Source organism: Talpa europaea (genome assembly GCF_964194135.1).
Source record: "Talpa europaea genome assembly, chromosome: 7".
Classification (NCBI taxonomy): Eukaryota; Metazoa; Chordata; class Mammalia; order Eulipotyphla; family Talpidae; genus Talpa; species Talpa europaea.
Window position 1 is genome coordinate 404,517 of NC_140074.1, and position 19,783 is coordinate 424,299.

At 67.6% G+C, this 19,783-nt stretch overlaps 1 protein-coding gene across 1 annotated transcript; it reads right to left on the reverse strand.

Moving 5' to 3' along the window:
* Positions 1-1,298: 1,298 nt before the first annotated feature.
* NACC2 (NACC family member 2) lies at positions 1,299-18,640 on the reverse strand (the record flags this gene model as incomplete). Its single annotated transcript, XM_084236276.1, has 5 exons — positions 17,749-18,640; positions 4,263-4,427; positions 2,751-2,856; positions 2,402-2,499; positions 1,299-1,801 (listed from the first exon to the last, which is right to left on the reverse strand). Exons 1-5 carry the CDS (start codon positions 18,623-18,625, stop codon positions 1,299-1,301), a joined length of 1,749 nt encoding a protein of 582 aa, XP_084092402.1. The 5' UTR covers positions 18,626-18,640.
* Between the last annotated feature and the right edge of the window lie 1,143 nt (positions 18,641-19,783).

A 19,783-nucleotide genomic window follows, 5' to 3' on the forward strand; every position in this document is an offset into this window, starting at 1 on the left:
GGGGCCCAGGCCTCCCCCCGAGGGGCGGCAGCTCAGAGAAGCAGCCTGGACAGGGCCAGGGAGGAGGGTCCCCGGGCAGGGACGTGCCCTCCGCGCAGCCCCGCTAGGGAGCTCTGCTTCTCAGCTCCCCCCTGAGCTGCCCGGCCTCGGGCACCCCCGGCTGAGCACATGTGCCAGCGGGAGACAGGACTCGGGAAGGGGAAGCAGCACCCCCTGGGCCCAGAATGGCCACACCCGGGCTGCCTGGGCAGGCCTTGGAGAAGGCCGGCCTGGACAAGGGCACGGCGCCCCCAGGAGCGGCCACAAGCCCTTCCCACGAGCTGTGACCCTCCCTTCAAAAGCAGTGATGGACTTTCCAGGGGGCCACTGCAGCCGCGGGCCTCGCCGCGCCGTCCCGGCCCGCACCTGCGGCCCCCATGCCAGCACTGCAGCCACACTCCCGGCAGCCTGCGCGCCCCGGCCGCGCAGCCCCACCCGTGTCCCGGGGACACCACCACCGGCCTGCCCCGGCCTCCCGCCAAGCAGGACCCCACCAGCCGAGGCTCGGCCAGCCCCTCTCCTCACACGCTGGACGCCCCCCGTGCTCGGTCCTGCTCTGGGCTGGCCCCAAGCCCGAGTGGGCTGGGGGCAGGGGCACCCATCCTGCTGGATTTTTGCTTTTCTGGGTCTGAAAGTCTCCAAACCATCTAAGAAACGGATGGGAATTAGGATGAAAACAAACAGAAGATCCCAAGGAGGCTGAGGAGGCTGAGGCCGCGGGCTGGCCCGGCCCACAGGGCAGCGGGCCGCCAGGGAGCCGGCAGGTGCCAGGCGCTGGGCCCCGGCCTGGGGTCGGGTCTCAGGGTGACCCCGGGGACAGGGGAGCCCAGGTGTGGGTGGGAGAGGTCGGCCAGCAGAGCCCTTCCTGCCCCAGGCCTGCGCCGGTCAGCGCTGCCCCCGCGCCCAGCACGCCCGCACCGGGCACGCGCCCACCGGCACAGCGGCCGCGCGGGCGACCCCGGGCTCAGGGGGAAGGGACACTAGCGGGGCTGGCCCGGGGCCAGCGCTGCCGTCAGGGAGGGCGGGGGGGACAGGAGGGCCACCGCGGGGGGCGGGCCGCGGGCCTCCGGGGAGGGCAGCTACCGCGGGAGGCCGACCTGGGCAGCGGGGCGGCCGCCTCCGGGCGATGGTTTACAGTATCATGAATGCGTTTGCTTCCTTCACCGACTTTAAATACAAGCAGAAGAGGGCTCACATTGTCCGGGCGACAGCAGCAGTCGGGTGAGTGCGGGTCACACGTCGTTAGTGGCATGCAGGGGCTACACGGCGGCCGCGAAGGGGCCCTCCTGCCTCCGGGGCGCGGCCGGCGTCTGGGGCCGGCCGGGGCTGCCCGCGCCCTGCTCGAAGGGCGGCGCGGGGCTCTGGCCGGCGGCGGGCAGCGGCTCGGGCGCGGCCACCTCCTGGATGACCGAGCCCGCGCCGTCGGCGTCCTCGCCGGCCTCGAAGGCGGCGCCCGCGGCGCCCAGCTCGACGGCCCCGGCGTCCGTCCTCAGGGCCACGACGGCGGCCGCGTCCCCGCGCCGCTCGGCGAAGACGCGCGGCTCGAAGGCCTGCGGCGCGGCGGGCGCGAACTCGGGGTCCAGGGGCGCGCCGGCGGCCGCGGCGCCCATGACCGAGCGGTACATGTCCACGCCCTCGGGCAGCATGGACTTGATCTTGGGCAGCCAGCGCTTGCGCACGCGCCGCGCGTTGGTGCACATGTCCGCGGCGATCACGTTCATCTCGCTCTCCTTGAAGCTGGGTGCGAAGTTCTGGCAGTACACTGGGGGGCGGGGGGCAGCGTGAGGGCGCGCCCCGCGGCCCCGGCCTCGCCGCCTGACCCCCCTTTCTCCGCCCGAGCCCCGAGCCCCCGTTCGCCAGGGCTGTGGGGCCCGAGGCGGGGCGGGCACGGGCCCCGGGAGCAAGTCCCCCCAGCTTCGGGCCCGCCCGCCTCCCGAGCAAGAAGCCGAGTCCCCGCTCGGAGGCCCGAGGCCTGGCCGCGGCTCCCCCTGGGGTGGGGGGGGGTGCGGGGGTCTGGGGGGCGCCTGGGGGGCCTGGGGGGCGCCCCGCCTTCGCTGGCAGCGGGAGGCAGGAGCCGGCCCGGCAGATGGCAAAGGCTCAAAATAACCTCAAAATGTAAATAAGGGGTTTGTTCAAAAAGGAAAATTAGATCTATTTCACGTATTAAAATAGTTTCGCAGCTGAATTCATCGCGCTTGGAAACCTACCAAGAACATCAACACCTCGAGACCTGCCTGCGCTGCTCTTTCTCCGCCCGGCCGCCCCCAGCGCCCGCGCCCCCGTCCCCCCGTCCCCCGTCCCCGCCTCCCTGCCAGGCCGCCCCCCCACGCCCCCCGACCCCCCCCCCAGCCACCGCCCTTACGTTTCACGGCGTTCAGGACGCGGCTGTCCAGCGGCTTGCGGCTCGGGTCGCTGGTGGACGAGCGGATGCCGGTGCCGCAGCTGTTGGCCAGCGTGTTCCTGCGGGGCAGGGGCGTGAGGCCGGCGGGGCCTGGTTCCCGCCCGGGCCCTGCAGGGGCCGCCTGGCTGGGGGGGCAGCCGGAGTGGGGAGAGGGTGTCCACAGGGCCCCCCAGACCGGGCCCACAGGGCACCGCCCCTCCCCGGTGCCCCAGTTCTCCGGGACCCTGGTGAGGCGGGGAAGGCCCTGGTGGGCAGAGCTTTGACCAGGAGGCTCTAGAACATTCTGCGCGGCCCACACCCGGGGACCTACCTGTCAAAGAAGGTGGCAAGCAGCCGCCGCAGCAGCACCTTGTGCTTCACGCCCGCGCACAGGTGGCAGTTCATGAGCTGGCCTCTGGTGATGTACACCCCGGAGCCTGCGGGCAAGGCCAGGCCCCGTCAGGCCGGGGGCAGCGAGGGCCGCGCCAGAGGGGGCGCAGGAAGGGCCGGGAGGGGCCACAGCAGGCCCCGGGATGCATCCCGGTCGCCCCTGCAGGCCTCCACGTGAGCCGGACCCCAGGGGGTTGAGGAGGCTGCTTCTGGCTCCTGGCTGCCCCAGGGGTGGCCGGCACGCGTTTGGAGGCCTGTCCGCCCTCACAGCTCCCAGGGGCTCCTGCTCAGCCAGCGCGGAGCTGGGACCCACCGTCCCAGACACCCCAGCGGCTGGGTGGGCAGGCCTGGGGCTGGGTGCCCCTGGGCGGGAGAGCAGGGCTGAGTCAACAGCAAGGCGGGCAGTCCAGGGCCCAGGAGCCTCTATAAAGGGCCCCGCCCGTGGAAAAGGGCACTCCAGAGTGGGATGGCACCCCGGCTTCGGAGAAGAAACTGCAGGCTGCAGCTACCACCAGCCGCGCCCCGCTCTGGGGTGCAGGCCCAGGCCTCGTGGCTCCTAGCGCCGTCCAGTCAGGCAGACCAGCACATTCCCTCTCGGGGGCGGGGGCAGAGGAAGCCTCTGGCAGGGGAGTGACTGCTACTGGCTGCGTCTGGACACCCTGGGGTCTGGTGGGTGGGTAGCGCTGGCGCCCCTGAGGCCTCACACCCCGTCTCAGGCCTGCACTCAAACCCACAGCACAGCAGGCCACGGGGCTTTAAGGGGAGCACAGCTGAAGGCCTGGGGCACCCTGGAGGCGCTGGGGGCTAGTCCTAGCACTGACCCCTGACAGGCAGTGGCAGGAGGCCTCTCCCGGACCCCCAGGCAAGCCCCTTGCCCAGAGACTCCCCCCACACCCCCTGCAGGCTCCAGGAGCCCCCACTTTCACAGCCCCTGCCTAGTCGGGGTGCAGGGCACAGCCCCTGTCCGGCCTGGCCAGTCGCCTTCCTTACCTCTCTGTCCCTGGGGGGGACAGGAGCCCCCAGCAAAGCCCCAAGAGGGGCGCCGAGCAGTGCCAGATGGCGGGGCCTTGCCGGGTCTCCGCGGTGCGCCAGGGAGGGAGGCTGAGGGCCCCGCGTGACGCCCAGCTTCCCGGAGACTGCCGTGAGCAAGCGGGCGGGCGGCCACGGGGCCCAACCCGCGGGAGGAGGTTTCTGACCAGGGTCCGCCGCTGGCCAGGCCGAGGCGTGCGGGAGGGCGAGCCGGGATTACGCCCGCCCCGGGGGGAATGAAAATGCTAAGTTAATTCAATTGAGTAACGCTGGGCAGTGACGCAGTGACGCAGTGACCGTTCTTCTACAGGGGAACTGGAGGCATCTACGGTCTCTCTCTCCTGACTGACTGGTGATGAGCGCATTGTTCGCGGCTCCCAGAAAACACAAAGGAGGACATTTGCATACAAGGGGGAGGCCTCACCTGCCACCAGCTCCAGCTTCTCACCCGGGTCCCCCTCGGAGTAGAGCTTGGGGTGGCAGCGGTACCCGATCTGGCTGATGAGGCTGGCGGGCAGGGCCACCAGGTCGCGGCGGATGAGGACGCAGGACCGGCTCTCCAGCGGCACGGGCTCCGGCTTCTCCGGCACTGCGGGCACAGACGCTGGCTCAGGCACCACCACCGCCGGACCGTGCGCCCGGCTGAGCTGCCCTTCCCGGGGGGCCGCCCCCCAGGGGGGACTGGGACACGCCAGAGCTGGGGATGGCCGGCAACGGGGCCGGGGTACCCCTGGGCAGAGGCTTGAGGCGGCAGGAAGTGACCCGTGCCAGGGAGGGGACAGAGGCCAGTCCGGCCCACTCACTGCAGGATGGAGATAAGCCTGGGAGGTGGGTGGCCCACTGCTGCCCTCCACTGCCCCCCCAGCCCGAGGCAGCCGCACCCCCAGGCGGCCCACAGGGTGAGGCAGGCCCGGAGTTCCCAGGTCCCCAGGCTGGCTCCCATGCCCCAGGCTGTCGGGGATGTTCCTGACAAACCTGGGGGGAGGGGGGTGGTTGGGGCCTGAGCGGCCAGCCCTGTGGCTCGAGGCTGGCGGGAGGAGAGGCCTGCAGTACCCACCTGAATGCCCCACAACATCGAGCTCTCAGGTCAGACAGCCCACCCCTGCACCCGCCACGCCCAGACCCCGCTCCACATCCCCTCCTGACCACTCACCCCGGCCTGGCCTGGCCTTGGGCACTGGGCGGGTCTCTCCCAGGTGGGGTGGGGGCACAGGGCCTCCCAGTCGCCCACAAGCAGGAGGCTGAGATGGATGGCTGGGCAGGGGCCAGGCGGGCACAGCTCCTCGTGGGTGGCACCCAGCTCTGCACCCCCAGGCCCGCGGCACCCAGCACCTCCCCAGGCCTGTGCTGTCGTGCCCGCCTGGACAGGATGGGGGGCGCTGCTCCCTGAGTCCCAGCACCTGGGTGGTTCTGGGTCACCTCCTGGGAGGGCGCCTGCGCCCAGCCAGCTGTCCTCCCTGAATCCCAGCTGCTCCAGGGCGGCCGCACATCTGCCGGGCAGGTAGAGACAGCAGGCAGGAGGGTCGGCAGGCGGAGAAGGCCCTCGGGCTGTGGTTTTCCTCAGCGGTCTCGGCCCCTGGGTGGAAGGGGGCGGCTGGGAGAACCTTCTGGGCCAGGCTGCTCTCCAGCCAGCCCAGGGCTGGTCACAGGATCACTGGCCCCTTGGCACTGCCACCCCTGCCAGGGGGGACACCCGAGCCTGGCCAGGAGGAGCCACACAGGCCTGAGGAGGGAGGGTGGAGAGGAAGGTTCTGGCCAGCCCTGCCCTTACCAAGCCCCCAGCTTTCCAGAGCCTGGGGTGGTGGGAGGAGCAGCAAGCCCTGTCACTGCAGCACCAGGCTCCGGGGGCGGGGGACAGCTCAAGCCTCCCCCTTTCGGTGCCTAGAACCACCCCCTGGAGCCACCTGAACCCCACCTGGGGCCCCTGGCCACTTCCCTGTCCCCCAGGGTGCAGAGGGTGCTGTGCCCTCAGTTCACTGTGGCCAAGTCCAGGACATGGGGTTCCCGCAGCAAGAGACACCCCAGTTGGGCTGCGGCCACATCAGATCGGGGGTGTATGGGGAGACCAGAGCAAGCCATGGAGAACCTTCGGGAATGACAGGCCTCGGGGAGCACAGAGAAACAGTTGATGGTTTCCTAAAGCCTGCTCACCCGACACTGCCGCCGGCTGGGGCAGAGAGTGCCGCCCTGGCACCTCGGGGCACACGGGTCCATGCCGCCCTGCGCCCCCAGCCCAGCCGCACCCCCAGAGCAGAGACAGATCAGAACCCAGAGGCTCTGCTATTTCTGCTCCACGGTGCCGGCTGCTGCGCGGCTAAAAATACCCTGGAGCCGCATCTGGAGAGGTGCTCACGTCTGCGCACCCGCCCCAGCCAGGGTGCTCCGGGCTGGGAGACACGCCACAGGGTCGGGAGGGGGCCCTGCGGGTCTCCATGGGTCATGGCCAGGGTGGCGGGGGCCGGGGTGGGCTGGGGCAGGGGTGCGTGCGGCAGCCTGGGGGCGGTGCCGAGGCCCAGGGCTGGATACCTGTCCACCGCAGTGGCCCTGCGGTCGGCGGTCTGCAGCGGGAGGGGGCCGTCGGGCAGGGAGGTCACGCGCACCGGGGCTCACTGGAAAGCCCGGGGCAGCCGCTCGTCTGCGGCAGCGAGTCCCCAGCCACGGGGCAGAGGGTGCGTCCCCCGCGTGCTGCTCCCGCCTCGCCCGCGCCGGCCAGAAGGGTGCAGGGGCTGCGGACGTCCCGGCGGGAGGGCCTGGCGCGGGAGGCTGGCGGGGCCCGAGAGGGCGGGAGCAAGGGTCTGGAGGGCCGGGTGGGTGGTGGCGGGCGGGAGGAACAGTCTGGACGTGCGGAGAGGCTGCCCCCGGGCAGGGAGCCCGGCCTGAGCGGTCCTGATGTGTCCCCAGGACGTCACCGCCGCGGCTCAACCCTGGCTCAACCCTGTCTGAGAACGCGAGGAGGTGGCGTGGCCGGGGCTGAGGGGCGCCCCGCTTCACCGCCCGGGGCCTCTGGCTGGGCCTGGGGAGCCCTGGGCCTTCTCTACTGCTCGCCCCGGCCACGGACCCGCCAGGCCCCACACGGCAGCTCCGGCATGTCTGGGATCCCCTGGGTGACGGGCTCAGATGGCCCCCACCCGCGTGGGCCTGGGGACCTCCACCCCACTAGGGTGGGCGCCGCTTGTTAACTGAGAGCCCAACGGTGGGGAAGGGCCAGCCGCAGGCCCTGGGAGGGGGCACATGCCAGCGCACAGACGGGCCCGCCGAGGGACAGGGCCGGGGGCAGCATCTGAGCCGGGGCGCTGACCACAAGCAGCCAAACTGAACACTTTGGGAAGAAAACCGCGGCTGTCGGGGCCAGCCAGAAGCTCAGCCCCGGCCAGGGCGGCAGCAGGCGAGGGTGTGCCGGGACCAGACGCCGCCCCAGGACAGGGTGGCCGTGGGAGGGACACGCCGCCCGCACCACGGAGGACGGAGCAGCTGCGCCTGCAGCTCGGCGGGAAATGAACAACCGAGTTTTAAAAATGGGCAAAAGATCTGAACAGACACTCGCCAGAGAACCGGCAGATGGTGGACCAGCACCCGGAGGCGCCGCCGCTGCGGGAACCGCCGAGACCACGACGGAGCTATCCGGTCCCGCACCCCCAGCCCTGAGCACCCCCCAACCCCGTGGCCCCCCACCCTGGGCCCGCGCGACCCTCCTCACATCTCCAGGCCCTGCGAGGGTGCTCCCTGGGCGCCCAAGGCCCCGCCACAGCACAGGGGCTGCCTCCATCTGGGTGGTTGAGCTGGACCCTCGCCTGGAGACCCCTGCGGCCAGGCTGATCGGGGGTGCCAGGGGCTGGGGGGCTGCTGGGAGCAGCGGGGAGGCCGGGGGTGCTCCCATCCGGGGCCTGCCCAGCCACCACACCCTCTCCCGCCCCTGCCCCCCTGCCGGGAGACCCCAGGCCCGCGGCCTTCCCGTCCATGAACTCCTGGGACTTGGGCGACGCTTTCCTGGACCCCAGGCAGGCCCATCCCCAGAGGGCCGAGTGGGGCTGGCCGTCGTAGACTCGCCTCCGTGCACTGGGAGCTGCCAAGGGGCACACGCCGTCCTGGGGTGAGACCTGGGGCTGGACATCTGGATGCGCGGAGCCATGGTGCTGGGGAGGCGGGCACGTGGGGAGCTGCGGCAGGAGCTGCCCCTCTCTAAGGCCACGGCCCGGAGGGCGGCCACGTGGAAGGGCCCGTGGCAGCGTCAGCTGCTCAAAGGAACAGGACGAGACGCAGAAGAAATGTCAAGAATCTAACAAATGAGGTCAAGAATCTGGTTCTCGGGCCTCCCCGGTGGTGCAGCGGGTTGAGCCCCGCGCTGTGGAGCTGTCTGCAGCCTCTGCAGCGCCAGTTTGATTCCCGGCCGGCCAGGGAGCTGCCCACATGGCACAGCAGACCTTTCCTGCCTCCCCGCTGCTCCCCTCAGCAGCGTTTTCGGTCCTTCTGCCTGTTCTGCTCCCCGCTCTGTCTCTGGTGAGTCCTCTCACCCTCCTGCGCCTCTGGCCTGTACCCCAGTGCTTGTATAAATAAATCAATCTTAAAAAAAAAGAGTCTGGTTCTCATGTGCAGGGCACGCCCGCTGGACACCACTGCAGTCCGGACCCCAGGGCGCCCTGCCCCGCGCTGCTCAGGAGCTTCCCGCATCCAGCCGCCAGCGAGACCCAGCGGGGCCAGACGGAGGCAGCGCCGAGCGGCAGCGCCCACAGGGACACCGGGCAGAGGAGGGGGCAGGATGCGGGGGCAGCAAGACGCGGAAAACCAGAATGAACGAAAAGTGTCAAATCCCCAAACCGGAGGGCTTCGAGCAGACATTCAGGACAGACGGGAGAGCCGTGCCCTGGGGCTACCCGCGTGAGCATCCAGGTGGGCACCGAGGAGGCGGGCGGAGTCACGGGGGGGGGGGCGAGTGTGAACGCGTGTGGGGCCACCGGGGAGCGCAGGGCGCGTCCGGGGTGCACTGCGAGGATCCCCCGAGCCGGCGACAGACGGAAGCCGCAGGAGGAGCTGGCCTGGGAGGAGGGGAGGAAGGCGCCGGGAGAGGCAAGAGCACTGGAAAAATAAACGTGCAGATAAATATAAACACAACTATTTAAAACAACGCCAGGGCTGATGGCGCTGGAAACGCACACGCGTTCACCCAGGCAGGGCGGCGGGCGGGCAGCGCGTGAGGTGAGGCCTCGGCGCCAGGGGCCTCGCATGGGCCGCGGGGCAGGTGGCTGCTGAGGTCTGACCCTTCTGGGAAGGCCCAAGGACTCCTCGCAGTGCGGGAGGGGACGGCAGAGCGAGACGCTTCGCTCGCCCAAAAGAAGTGGGCAAAGCAGGGAGGCCGGGGCGGGCGGAGGAAGCGAGTGGCAGACAGACCCCAAAGGGCCTGATGTGAAATGTGAGTGGACTAAAGCCACAACTAAAGGTCACAGTCTGTGAAGCTGGACAGAAAACCTAACCCCAGACAACCTTGAAGCAATGGTCATGGCGGGCCTCCCTGGTGGCCAAGGGCTGACGACGCGACCTATGAAGCTGTCGCAGCCTCTGCAGCACGAGTTCCATCCCCAGCCAGGGAGTGACCCACACGGCGCAGCAGACTCTCCTGACTCCCCGCTGCTCCCCTCAGCAGTGTGTTTCAATCCTTCTGCCTGTTCTGTTCCCCGCTCTGTCTCTGGTGAGTCCTCTCACCCCCACACCTCTGGCCTGTACCCCAGCTCTTGTGTGCATAAATAAAAAAATCTTTAAAAAAACAAAAAAGCAATGGTCATGGACGGGGCAGGGGAAAGGTGGAAGCCGCCGTGCTGGTGGGCGCTGGACAGCAGGGTACAGATCTGGCCTACACGCCAGCAAGCATGTCCTAGCAGGGACAGGACTATCTTGCCAGGGCGTCTGCACAGCCTGTCGTGACCACACCTGCAGCTGAAGCCCCACGGCCCTCAGGAGCACCGAGCGGGCCGGGCCCCAGCACCCCACACGCGAGGCCTTCACACCCTCTCGCGCGCTGACGTGGTCCTGGCAGCTCTGCAGGCTCAGCCATGCGGCTTTCCCAGTGCATGTGCGGCACGGACTGGGAACGCATGTGGAAGTGATGACCAAAAAGATGGCCGGAAAACCCAAGACATGTCTGGAAGTGAGGTGGCACGCGGCCCCCGACCCCAGCTCGAGGAACAGGTCCCGCTGCGCTCGGAAGTGTCCGGCGTGAGCGGGGGAAACGTGCCGTCCCGGCGCGCTGGGGGGCCCAGCAGCAGGGCCAGGAAAGGGCGGCCTGAGCCCAGGTGTTTTAAAAGCTGGGCGATCCGTGGTCTGAGGCTCATCTCAAAAACTAAGAAGGAAGATCAAGTTAGACTCAAAGGAAAGTAGAAATGAGTGGAAAGCAAAACGTTTAAACTCATGTCCTCGAGAAAGAACCCAAACGCTGGCTCTTGGGAGGCCAGCACGACGCGGGCCGAGTCCGAGCGGCTGAGCGGAGGAAGAGACGAGGGAAAAGGCGCCGGCGGGGGGGGGGGGGGGGGGGGGGGTTGCCGGGACCCGCGGGGGGGGGGGGGAATCGCCCGGGCTGTTCCGACCACAGCCTGCTCGTTGCATAAATGGGAGCCTTTGTCACCGCGCCGCCGCCCCTGGCATAGACGGGCCTTAGAGGGTCTCGGGAACAGGCCACATCACGAAAGCTGCCACTCGACGACACCCACGGCCCAGAGGCGCCGACTGGCCAGAGCTGACGCCAGAGGAAACAGAAGGCAGAGGCTGCCCCGCTCCTGCAGAGCCCGCCTGGTGGCCCACAGCAGCCCCGCGCCCGCCGGCCAGCAGACGCCCGCGCGTGATGAGAACTGGCCCCAATGCACATGAGAACACGCTGGAGGCGTCACCGGGGTGCCAAGAGGAGCCTCCCTGCCCACACAAGGGAACCCCACTCAGGGCCCCTCACTGCCCTGGCCCATGGCCGGCTCTCAGGCCCTTCTGGAGGCCTCCTGGGGCGGGGGGGGGCTCTGTGCTCCTGCAGGAGTGGCCACTGCCCGGGACCCCGACGGCCGCCCCGGCTTCCCGGCCCTGAGGCCTCGCACTCAGGCGGGGTGCAGCTGCTCTACCTGCCGCTCCACCACCCTTTCTGCCTGAGCTTACACGGGGAATGCTCACACCTCAGGCAGCCCGCAAAGACTCAGACACACCAGAACATCAAGGGCAGAGGTGCGGGCCAGATGCCACGTCACGGGCAGGCGGGGCCAATTCCAGGCTTTCTGAACACCTGAGGGGCAGGCGGGGTGACAGGGCATCAGCAGAGAAGAGCTATGCGACCTCTCAACACAGAAGCTCTTGTTGGACGTCAGCACCAGTTTATGAAACAGAAAACTCAACCTGGAAAGCCCCTCCTCAAGGCGTCAGAGCGAGCCCAGTGCAGGGCAGCCAAGACCCGTGGCGGGGCCGCGTCGGATGGAGGCTCTCCTGAGTCCCGAGAGGAGGTGGGGCAGCATGGCCCGGCAGAAAGGAGACAATGTCGGGAGGAACAAAGAAGCAAGATGGTCCCTGTGCACAGGACCGAGGCCACTCAAGGCCGACGGTGAGGCCAAGGCGCCGCCTGGCTTCCCTCTGATGAGGTGACTCGCTGCTCTGCGCTAGCCACAAACAATGAAACTTGCAGATGACCAGAAGACTCTCTAAGAACAAGCCTAGCGGGTGTGCGGAGAACTACGGCTGCTCCCGAGCGAAACTGACGGCGAGGGGACGTGGGAGGCGCGTCCAGGGCGGCCGGCGGGCCTGGGCACGGGGTGTGCGCGGGAAGCGTGGTGTGTGTGAGAGGGAATGTCCTTGTTTGAAGGAAACGCTCAGCATTTGGGGGCAGGAGGCATAATGCCCGCAGCTGGCTCTGAGGACCCCTATGCGAGGGGCGGGGCCCACAGAGTGGCCGGTCAGCTTGGCCGGTCAGCGAGTCCTACCGAGGAGCAGCAAGCCTGGGTGGGGCTCCTCCTACCTGGAACATTTCGAATGTTTACAATGACTGCAAATCAAAGTGGCTTCTTCAAAAAAAGAATACAGGGAGGAAGCTACACTGATGCACTCTCAAACTGGGAACGGTTTCTATAAAAACTGTGACAGGCAACGAAAAAGCTAAACTTCGTCACATCAAAATCACATTAAGAAAAGAACAGGCGAGCTGCAGAGGGGAGAGGGCGCTTCCCGCCGTGACACAGCCAGTCGGGGCACAGGGGCAAACAGCAGTTGGACAGACACCTGCTACAGATCAGGGGCCGGGGCGCCCCGGGGGAGACGGGGGAGGGGGTGGCCTTGGCTTTACCTGTCATAGAACCCACGTGAACTCCAAGTGGAAGACTCGAGCTGACAAGTGGCAAGTGTCAGCAACTGACATTCACGTTGTGCGCCAGAAAGTCCACAGGCAGGGGGAGACCCAAGGGGGAAAAAGCCAGTTGGTGCACAGAGGCTGAGCGTGGCCAGGAGACGCCCCAGCGGGCGGAGCGGGGACAGGATGGGAACCGCTCGTGTGAGAAGAGGCGCGAGGACAAATGCACCATCCGGGAGGACGTGACAACTCTGCAGAGATCACCAAACTCGGGGACACAGTAGAGGAACGGCCTGATCGCAGGCCCGGAGGAAAAGGCTAAAGCCAGTGAGAAGATGGACGCATGTGGGGTGGGGCGTGGCGGGGCGCAGGGCCCCACACAGGCAGGGCACCGCCACAGCGTGACGCACGAGGAGAACAAGGACTTCTAAGACGGGAAGACGTGATGGGACGAGAGAATGATGTGCACAAAACAGCCAACCGAGGTCCCCATACCCAGCAAAAATTCCCCTCACAAGGAAGGCGGCAGCTGTGCCACGTCATGGCTGAACCCCACCACACGCAAATTCTACTCAACAAGGCAGAGTCCGTAAAAAGTGAGCCAAAGACCAGCTGTGACTTCTCAGATGTCATTGCCAGGCCATCACTAGACTGTCAGAAATGCTGAGGAAATTCCTCACACAGAAGTAAAATTATATGAGGTAGAATTCTCAACTAGCCAAGGTATGAATATTGGGACAAGGTAAGCAGAGTGTAAACATGAAAGTCTTTTTTATATTTTAAATTTCATCAAAAGAGACAACTGTAGGGCCTCCCCGGTGGCGCAGCGGTTGAGCGCTGGGTTGCAAAACTGCCCGCAGCCTCTGCGGCGCCAGTTCGATCCCCGGCCGCTCCCCGGCCACCGGAGGAGGGTCCCGCATGGCGCGCAGACCTCTCCTGCCGCCCGCTGCTCCCCTCAGCAGTGTCCTTCGGTCCTTCTGCCTGCTCTGCTCCCCGCTCTGGCTCTGGTGAATTCTCTCGCCCTCCCGCGCTTCTGACTGTACCCGGTGCATGTATAAATAAACAAACAAATAAATAAATAAATCTTTAAAAAAAAAAAAAGAGACAACTGTAACCAGGCACAGTGGCAGATGTTAACAAGACCTGTATTGACCGGTCCGGGCACCCAATCGTGATGCTGAACAGATGAAGCTGTCATGTTCTGTGTCAAAATACCTCAGTAACAAAGGAGGAAAACTGGACACCCATGTGATGTCCACATCTTATATAAACATCAACTCAAAATGGGCCGTGGGCTGCACATAAAACCGAAGTCATAAAACATCCAGAAGGAAATGGGGAGGGGTTGTGACCTCATTAAGTAAAGACTTAAATGCCAAAAGCAAGAGCTATAAGAGGACAATCTGATTAGCGTCATCAAAATGAGAAATGTTCTATGAACAACACTGTTATGAAGTGGGGAGACAGTCTACCATCAGGGTGGAAATGTTTAGGAAGGGCCCGTCCCACGCAGGCTTATGTCTGGACCAAGAATGTGCCATTCTCAACCAGCCACACCCGAGACTCAACTAGCACCCCCCAAAATGAGCAAGAGACTTGATTAGAAGTGACAGGATGCAAATAAAAACATGAAACGCGTTCAACATCATTGAACATTAGAGAAACACAAATTAAAACCCTGACGATATACTACCACAGATGCCCAAGAATGGCTCAAAGAGAAAAAAAGACAAAACCAAGTGCTGGCAAGAACACAGAGCACCAGGAAACCCCATGCACTGCAGGTGGCAAGTGAAATGATAGGTCTGCTCAGAAAACCTACTTGGGCAATTTCCTTTTTTTTCTAAAGATTTGTTTTTATTTATGTGTAGAAGAGCAGGGGTGCAGGCCAGAGGCATGGGGTGGGGGTGAGAGGAGTCACCAGAGACAGAGCGGGGAACAGAACAGGCGGATCTACTGAAATCCACTGCTGAGGGGAGCAGTGGGGAGACAGGAGCACCCTGCACCCTGTAGGTAGTCCCCTGACTGGGGATCAAACTCATGCCGTTGCAGTGGTCGCCCTGAGACTTAACCCCTAGGCCACCAGGGAAGCCCTACTTGGGCAATTTCTTACAAAGCGAATACACTTGCTATATGGCCTGGCAATCCCACTCCTGGGCTAATTTACCCAATAAAATTGAAAACCGGTGTGTGCAAAAACTTGTAGCAATTGTTTGGAGCAGTTTTGGTCAGAGTTACTGAAACTAGAAGCAACCCACATGCCCCGAAGGTGTGGTACGGCACACAGCGGGACACCACCCGGCGACGAAGGAAGGACACAGGCATTCGTGCCACACTGAGCAAACCTCAAGGCCCCCTGACACAAGGCCAGGACCCCGCTGGCAAGACCGAAAACAGACCCACGTGGGCATTACGGGGAGGGTCAGGGATGACCGCAAGGGCCGGGGGGTGGGGGTCCTGCGGTGATGACACGTTTTCTGGTCCGGAGGGTCGCGTGACTGCGCGCCCAAAGGAATACATTTTACTGGTTTCAATGTAAAAAGTGACTGAACGCGGAAAATGGTAACTGGCTGCTTCAAGCGAAACGAGTATATCACAAAGCTCAGGGCACGTACCACAGAGGCTGCATCCGGCCATCGCACAAAGGACTGGGAGCAGCTGTGGGGAAGGGTCTGACGTGCTGGGGGGTCGCTGAGAAAGCCCAGGGGGGCTGGAGCTGAAGGATGGAAAGAGCCCAGGAGGGCGGCGGAGGGGACTGCGGAGGGGGCAGGGCACGAGGCGCGGGGCGGGAGCCAGCACGAGGGGGGCTGAGGAAGGCTGGACGGAGAACACGGGGCTCAAAGGCGTCCTCAGTCAGCAAGAGCCACGCCCAGGGCCTCGGGGCTGGCGGATTCCGTCAAACGTCTCTGTCCACCCCACGCCGACTCAGAAGCCAAGGCAGGGCCCGCGGGCCCGCGGCACCACAACCCTGGCCAGAGCAGCAGAGGAGCCGCCGCAGCTCGGCCCGACCGCGGGGCCTGGCGCGGGACGCGAGGGCGCTGGACGCCGGGCGCCGACGCACCCCAGGCCGGGCGCCGCGCAGCCGTCTGGACAGGTGAGGAGCGTCTGACAAGACTCACCCCTTATTCAGGACTTTAAAAAACCCTCAGAGAACGTGAATTTGAAGGCGCGCCCACGCAGACCCCAACGGCCTGGCCCGACGGCCAGGCTGAGCCCCCCCGCGCAGGCGGCCAGAGGCCCGTCCACTCAGCGCGCTCAGCAGGGAGGGCCGGGGCCGGCCGAGACCCGCGCCGGGACCCCCGGGGCGTGCAGGAGAGAGCCGAGGGGGAGACCCCGGCGGCGAGGCGGGAGACAGGGGCCCGGGGTGGCAGCGCGGGGCTATGGGGGTGATCTTTTGACCGTGACCCCAGCTACCCCCGACTCGCACCCTCCAAGGTGGCGGCTCGTGAAGGTGCCAGGCAGGCGCGGGGAGAGGCCTGCCAGACCGCAGGGACAGACTGCGGGGGAGGGCCCCGGCCCGCTCACTCTGCGCTGTCACCATCTCGCCCGCGTCGCGAGGAGCATTCTCAAGGAAATGGACTGAAGCAGCCCGGGGGCTCTGAGGCCGGGGCGACGGGGTGCTGGCCGCCCCCAGACCCGGCGCCCCTCCACCCCAGGTCAGAGGACAGAGGGAGCCGCGGGGGCGGAATGCCGGGGCTGGTCCGGTTCTCCCCCTTCTCGTGGGGCCCCCAGCACCGAACAGGAGGAGCACCTGGAGCACCTGGGCCCGGCGGGGGACGGGGAGGGTGGGGGCTGCCGGGACATGGACAATGGCGGGGGAGGACGGAGGGCGGGCGGGCGGATGAGGGTGGACGCGGAGGGCGGAGGGCAGAGCGTGGGGTACTGGCCCAGGCTGCAGCTCCGCCTGAGTCAACGGCTTTACTCCAAAGTGAGCCCCATCACCGGGGCGCCACCCCCGCTCAGGGCACAGCCCCCCACCCCCGCACCAGGCTTCCCCTCTGGCTGCCGCTCTCTCAGGCCCCTCTATCTGCACCGTGCAGGTGGGGAAACTGAGGCTAGAAAGGACTGAGGGCGCGTCCTCAGGGCACAGGCCCTGTCTGGGGCCCGCACGAGGCAGGCGGGGACATGGGGGGCCTGGGGCGTGGGGGCGACGGGGCAGCAGCCTCGGGGACTAGGCCCTCCCTGTCGGCCCGCCCGGGCCCCTCCCCGCGCCCCCAGCACACCCGGACCCAGCTACGCCAGCAGCGTCACTGCCGATAACCTAGATTTTAACCAAGAAATCGCACCCGCCCTGCCCCACTTCTGGGCTCAGGCAGGAGCGGCGCGGCCTGGAACCTGCTGCCCGCCGCCCGCCTGCCCACCGCCCCTCGCCCCCCTCCACCCACCCGGAGGGGCAGAGACCGGCCTCCAAGCTGCGCGGAGCCCCGGGGTCCTGGGTTCTGGGGGGCCGGGGCAGCTCCGCCTCCCACCCCCACACTCGCCTCCCCGTGGCCGGCCCCAGGGCTCCTGGGACCCCAGCGGGCAGTGGCTGCCCCTGCAGTGGGGCTCAGGAGCACAGGGTGCGGTACACTTGTGGGTGCCCCACACTTCCCCGTCTCAAACTCACACACGCGTGGCCCGGGCCCGCCGGCTGGAGGGGCTGTGCAGAGGGAACCCCGGGGAGACAGGGAGAGCCTGGGTCCTCTCCTGGCAGCTGGGTGCTCGCCCTGGACTGCCAGGGACCCCGCGCCGGGCCCGCAGCAGGGGAGCCCTGCGGAGCCCCTCCAGCCACAGCACGGAGACAGTCCTTCGGGGCCCGGAGGCCAAAAGGGTCAAGTCAGGGCACGCGGGCCTCCAGGCACGCCACGGCTGCCCCCTGCTGCGAGGGGGGCCCAGTTGGAGGCCCGAGGCCGGTCTCCCCGGATCTCACACAAATGTGGCAATTCTTCCAGTGACACGGGGGCCAGGCAGGGGCTTCCCAGGGTCCCAGCCCCCCTGACCCCAGCCCCCCCGCACTGATGGAGGCCGGGGAGCAGGCAGGGGTGGGCGTCTGGGGCGGGAGAACCTAGGGGCCCTCGCTGGCCCCGACCCTGTCCACAGCCCGCAGGCTGGTCGGGGGGGCAGCCAGCCCCAGCACAGCCCGGCGGGCCCCTCGCCCAGCGAACGGGGATGGGCGCGGCAGCCAGGGCCTCCCACTGCGGCCGCACCGGTTACGACCCAAATGGGGAGCCCAGAGCGGGGCCGCGCCTTCGGCTCAGTGGGCACCTCCAGCCCGTCCGTGGGGCTGGGCAGGGCGGTGCTGGACCCCGGGTAGCCGCGAGCAGAGCACGCAGCGGGAAAGGGAAGCGGTCACAGGGAGGAAGCGGGGCCGGACGCCCCCAACTGCCCGCCCACGGGGCGCCTCCTCCATGAGCAGGGACAAGGCCCCGCCTCCCCCACCCCCGCCCCGTGCCAACCGCAGCCCGGGGCTCCCGCCAGCCTTCCCGGGCCCGCGGGTCACGCCGGCCGCGTCAGGCCCTCGGCACAGGCAGCAAGACAGACCGGCCCCCTCCCGCCTCTGCTCGGCCCTGAGCTCAGGCCCCCGCCTGCCGGGCAGCCCCGCCGCCCGGACCTCGCGCACCCGCCATACCTGCGTAGCTGCCGGTGGCCTTGATGTACACCTGGCCGTACTGCTCCTCCACCATGGTGTCGTAGGCCTCGTCGTCCTCCTCGTCCTCCTCGTTGTGGTAGGACGTGGGGCTGTCGGTGGTGGGCAGGCTGCTGGCCCCCGGGCTGGTCCGCTCGCCCTGGGGGTAGGGCACCTGCTGGACGCTGGGGATGAGGGTGGCCAGGCTGGGCATCCCGTAATAGGAGACCCTGGACAGCTTGAGCGGGGCCGCGCCCGCCGCCACCGCGGCACCTGCTGCCACGGCCATGCCGTCCCGGGGCCCCGACTCGAGCGGCCGCTTGGAGGCCAGGCCTGGGCCGGCGGCCGGCGGCAGCTCCATGGCTTCGTGCTTCACGCGCGTCAGCAGCGGGATGGGCACAGAGGGGGACACGGCGAAGGGGGCGGCGGCGGGCGGCGGGTTGCAGGGGCTCTGCGGCTCCGAGCTGGCGTCCTCGGTCACGGCCGTCTGCGAGTCGCAGTGGGGCGAGCTCACCTTGAACATGAGGTCCGTGCCGCGCTCCACGATGTGCTGGATCTGCAGGAAACCGGCCGTGTACATGACCACGAGCTGCTCGCTGGCCGCCATGGTCAGCCGGCCCGTGTAGCAGAAGGACAGGATCTGCTGGAAGCAGGCGGGCGGCACGGTGCCGGGCAGCTCGAAGGCGCTCTTGCTGTTGCCGCTGAACAGGTCTCGGAAGTAGAGGCTGCTGGCGGCCAGCACGGCCCGGTGGGCCTTGAAGGCCTGGCCCTTGACCACGATGGACACATCGCAGTAGAGCCCCAGCAGCCGCTGCTCATTGAGGCAGCCGAGCACGGTGCTCCCGAAGTTGGGGATCTCAATGTGCAGCATCTGCGCCATGGCGGCCGGCAGGGGGTCCTCAGGCTGTCAGGGGGCGCCCGGGGGGGCACATCTGCGGGGAGGACAGAGGTGATGACCGCCTGCGCCCGGCCCTCCAGCCCAGGCAGGGCCACACCGCCCCAATCCTGTGAGGGGCTGGGATAGCACCCCCCCCACCCCGCCTCCCTCAAGCAAGCCCCCCCTCTGGGCAGGGAACCCAGATGCCACGGGAACGCCGTTCACGGGGAGACCCCACTGAGCCAACCTTGGCACTGCCAGGGATGCTGGAAGCCCCAAGTCCCCTCTCAGGAGGGGGCAGAGTGTGGCCTCGTTGAGGGGGCAGGGGTCGAGGGGGCAGGGGCAGGCCGGGGCCGCCGCAGGGGTGAGAGGGTGAGTCCTGGTGCACAACTCTGCTCCAGGAAAAGTTAGCAGCGCAGCCCACCGCTTCCCGGGGGGCCAGGCCTGGGGATGGGCAGGCGGCACAGGGGTGTCCAGGGGGATCTCGCCAGGGTTTTGGTTTCGGGTTTGTTCTTCTGCTTCCCCTCAGGCCAGGAGCACAGGCCCAAAAGGAGGGCGTCCGGCCCTGCAGAGGACGGCCCTGTGGCCTGGGCAGCAGGAGGTGCGAGTGTCCAGGGCAGTGGCCCGCCTGGGGGCAGTCGGTGGGCTCCAAGGGAGCCCCACACCTGGGCTTCCCTGTGGGCCTGGGGGCTCACAGCTAGCCCCCACCCCACCGTGGGGTGCAGCTCCGGTGGGGGGGCTGGACCTAGCCGGCCCCATCCTTGGGGGGGCCTGGCCCCAGCCCGGCCCTCTCTGGGTGGGGGGAGGCAGACCCAGCCCAGCCCACTGCCAGGGCCCCTGACCCAGCCGGGCCGCTGTGGGGAGGGGGGGCCGGCCCCAGCCTGCGCGCAGTCAGGGCGCTGCAGACTGGAGTTGGAGCCTGTCGCAGTCCTACTCGCGCACCCGCGCCCCCTCCGGCCCCGCTTCCAGGCGGCCAATCCCTGCTGGCGCCTTCCCAGCCAGGTGACTGGAGGGGTCACGGGGCTGGGGGCCGGGGCTGGGGATGCGGCGGGGGGCTGGGGCGGCTCCGCAGCGCAGGTCGCAGGTCGGGCGTCCCGTCCCGCCGGAGGGGGCTGGGAGGCGCCGGCCCAACTCCGCGAGCGCCGCGGGGGCCGCACAAAG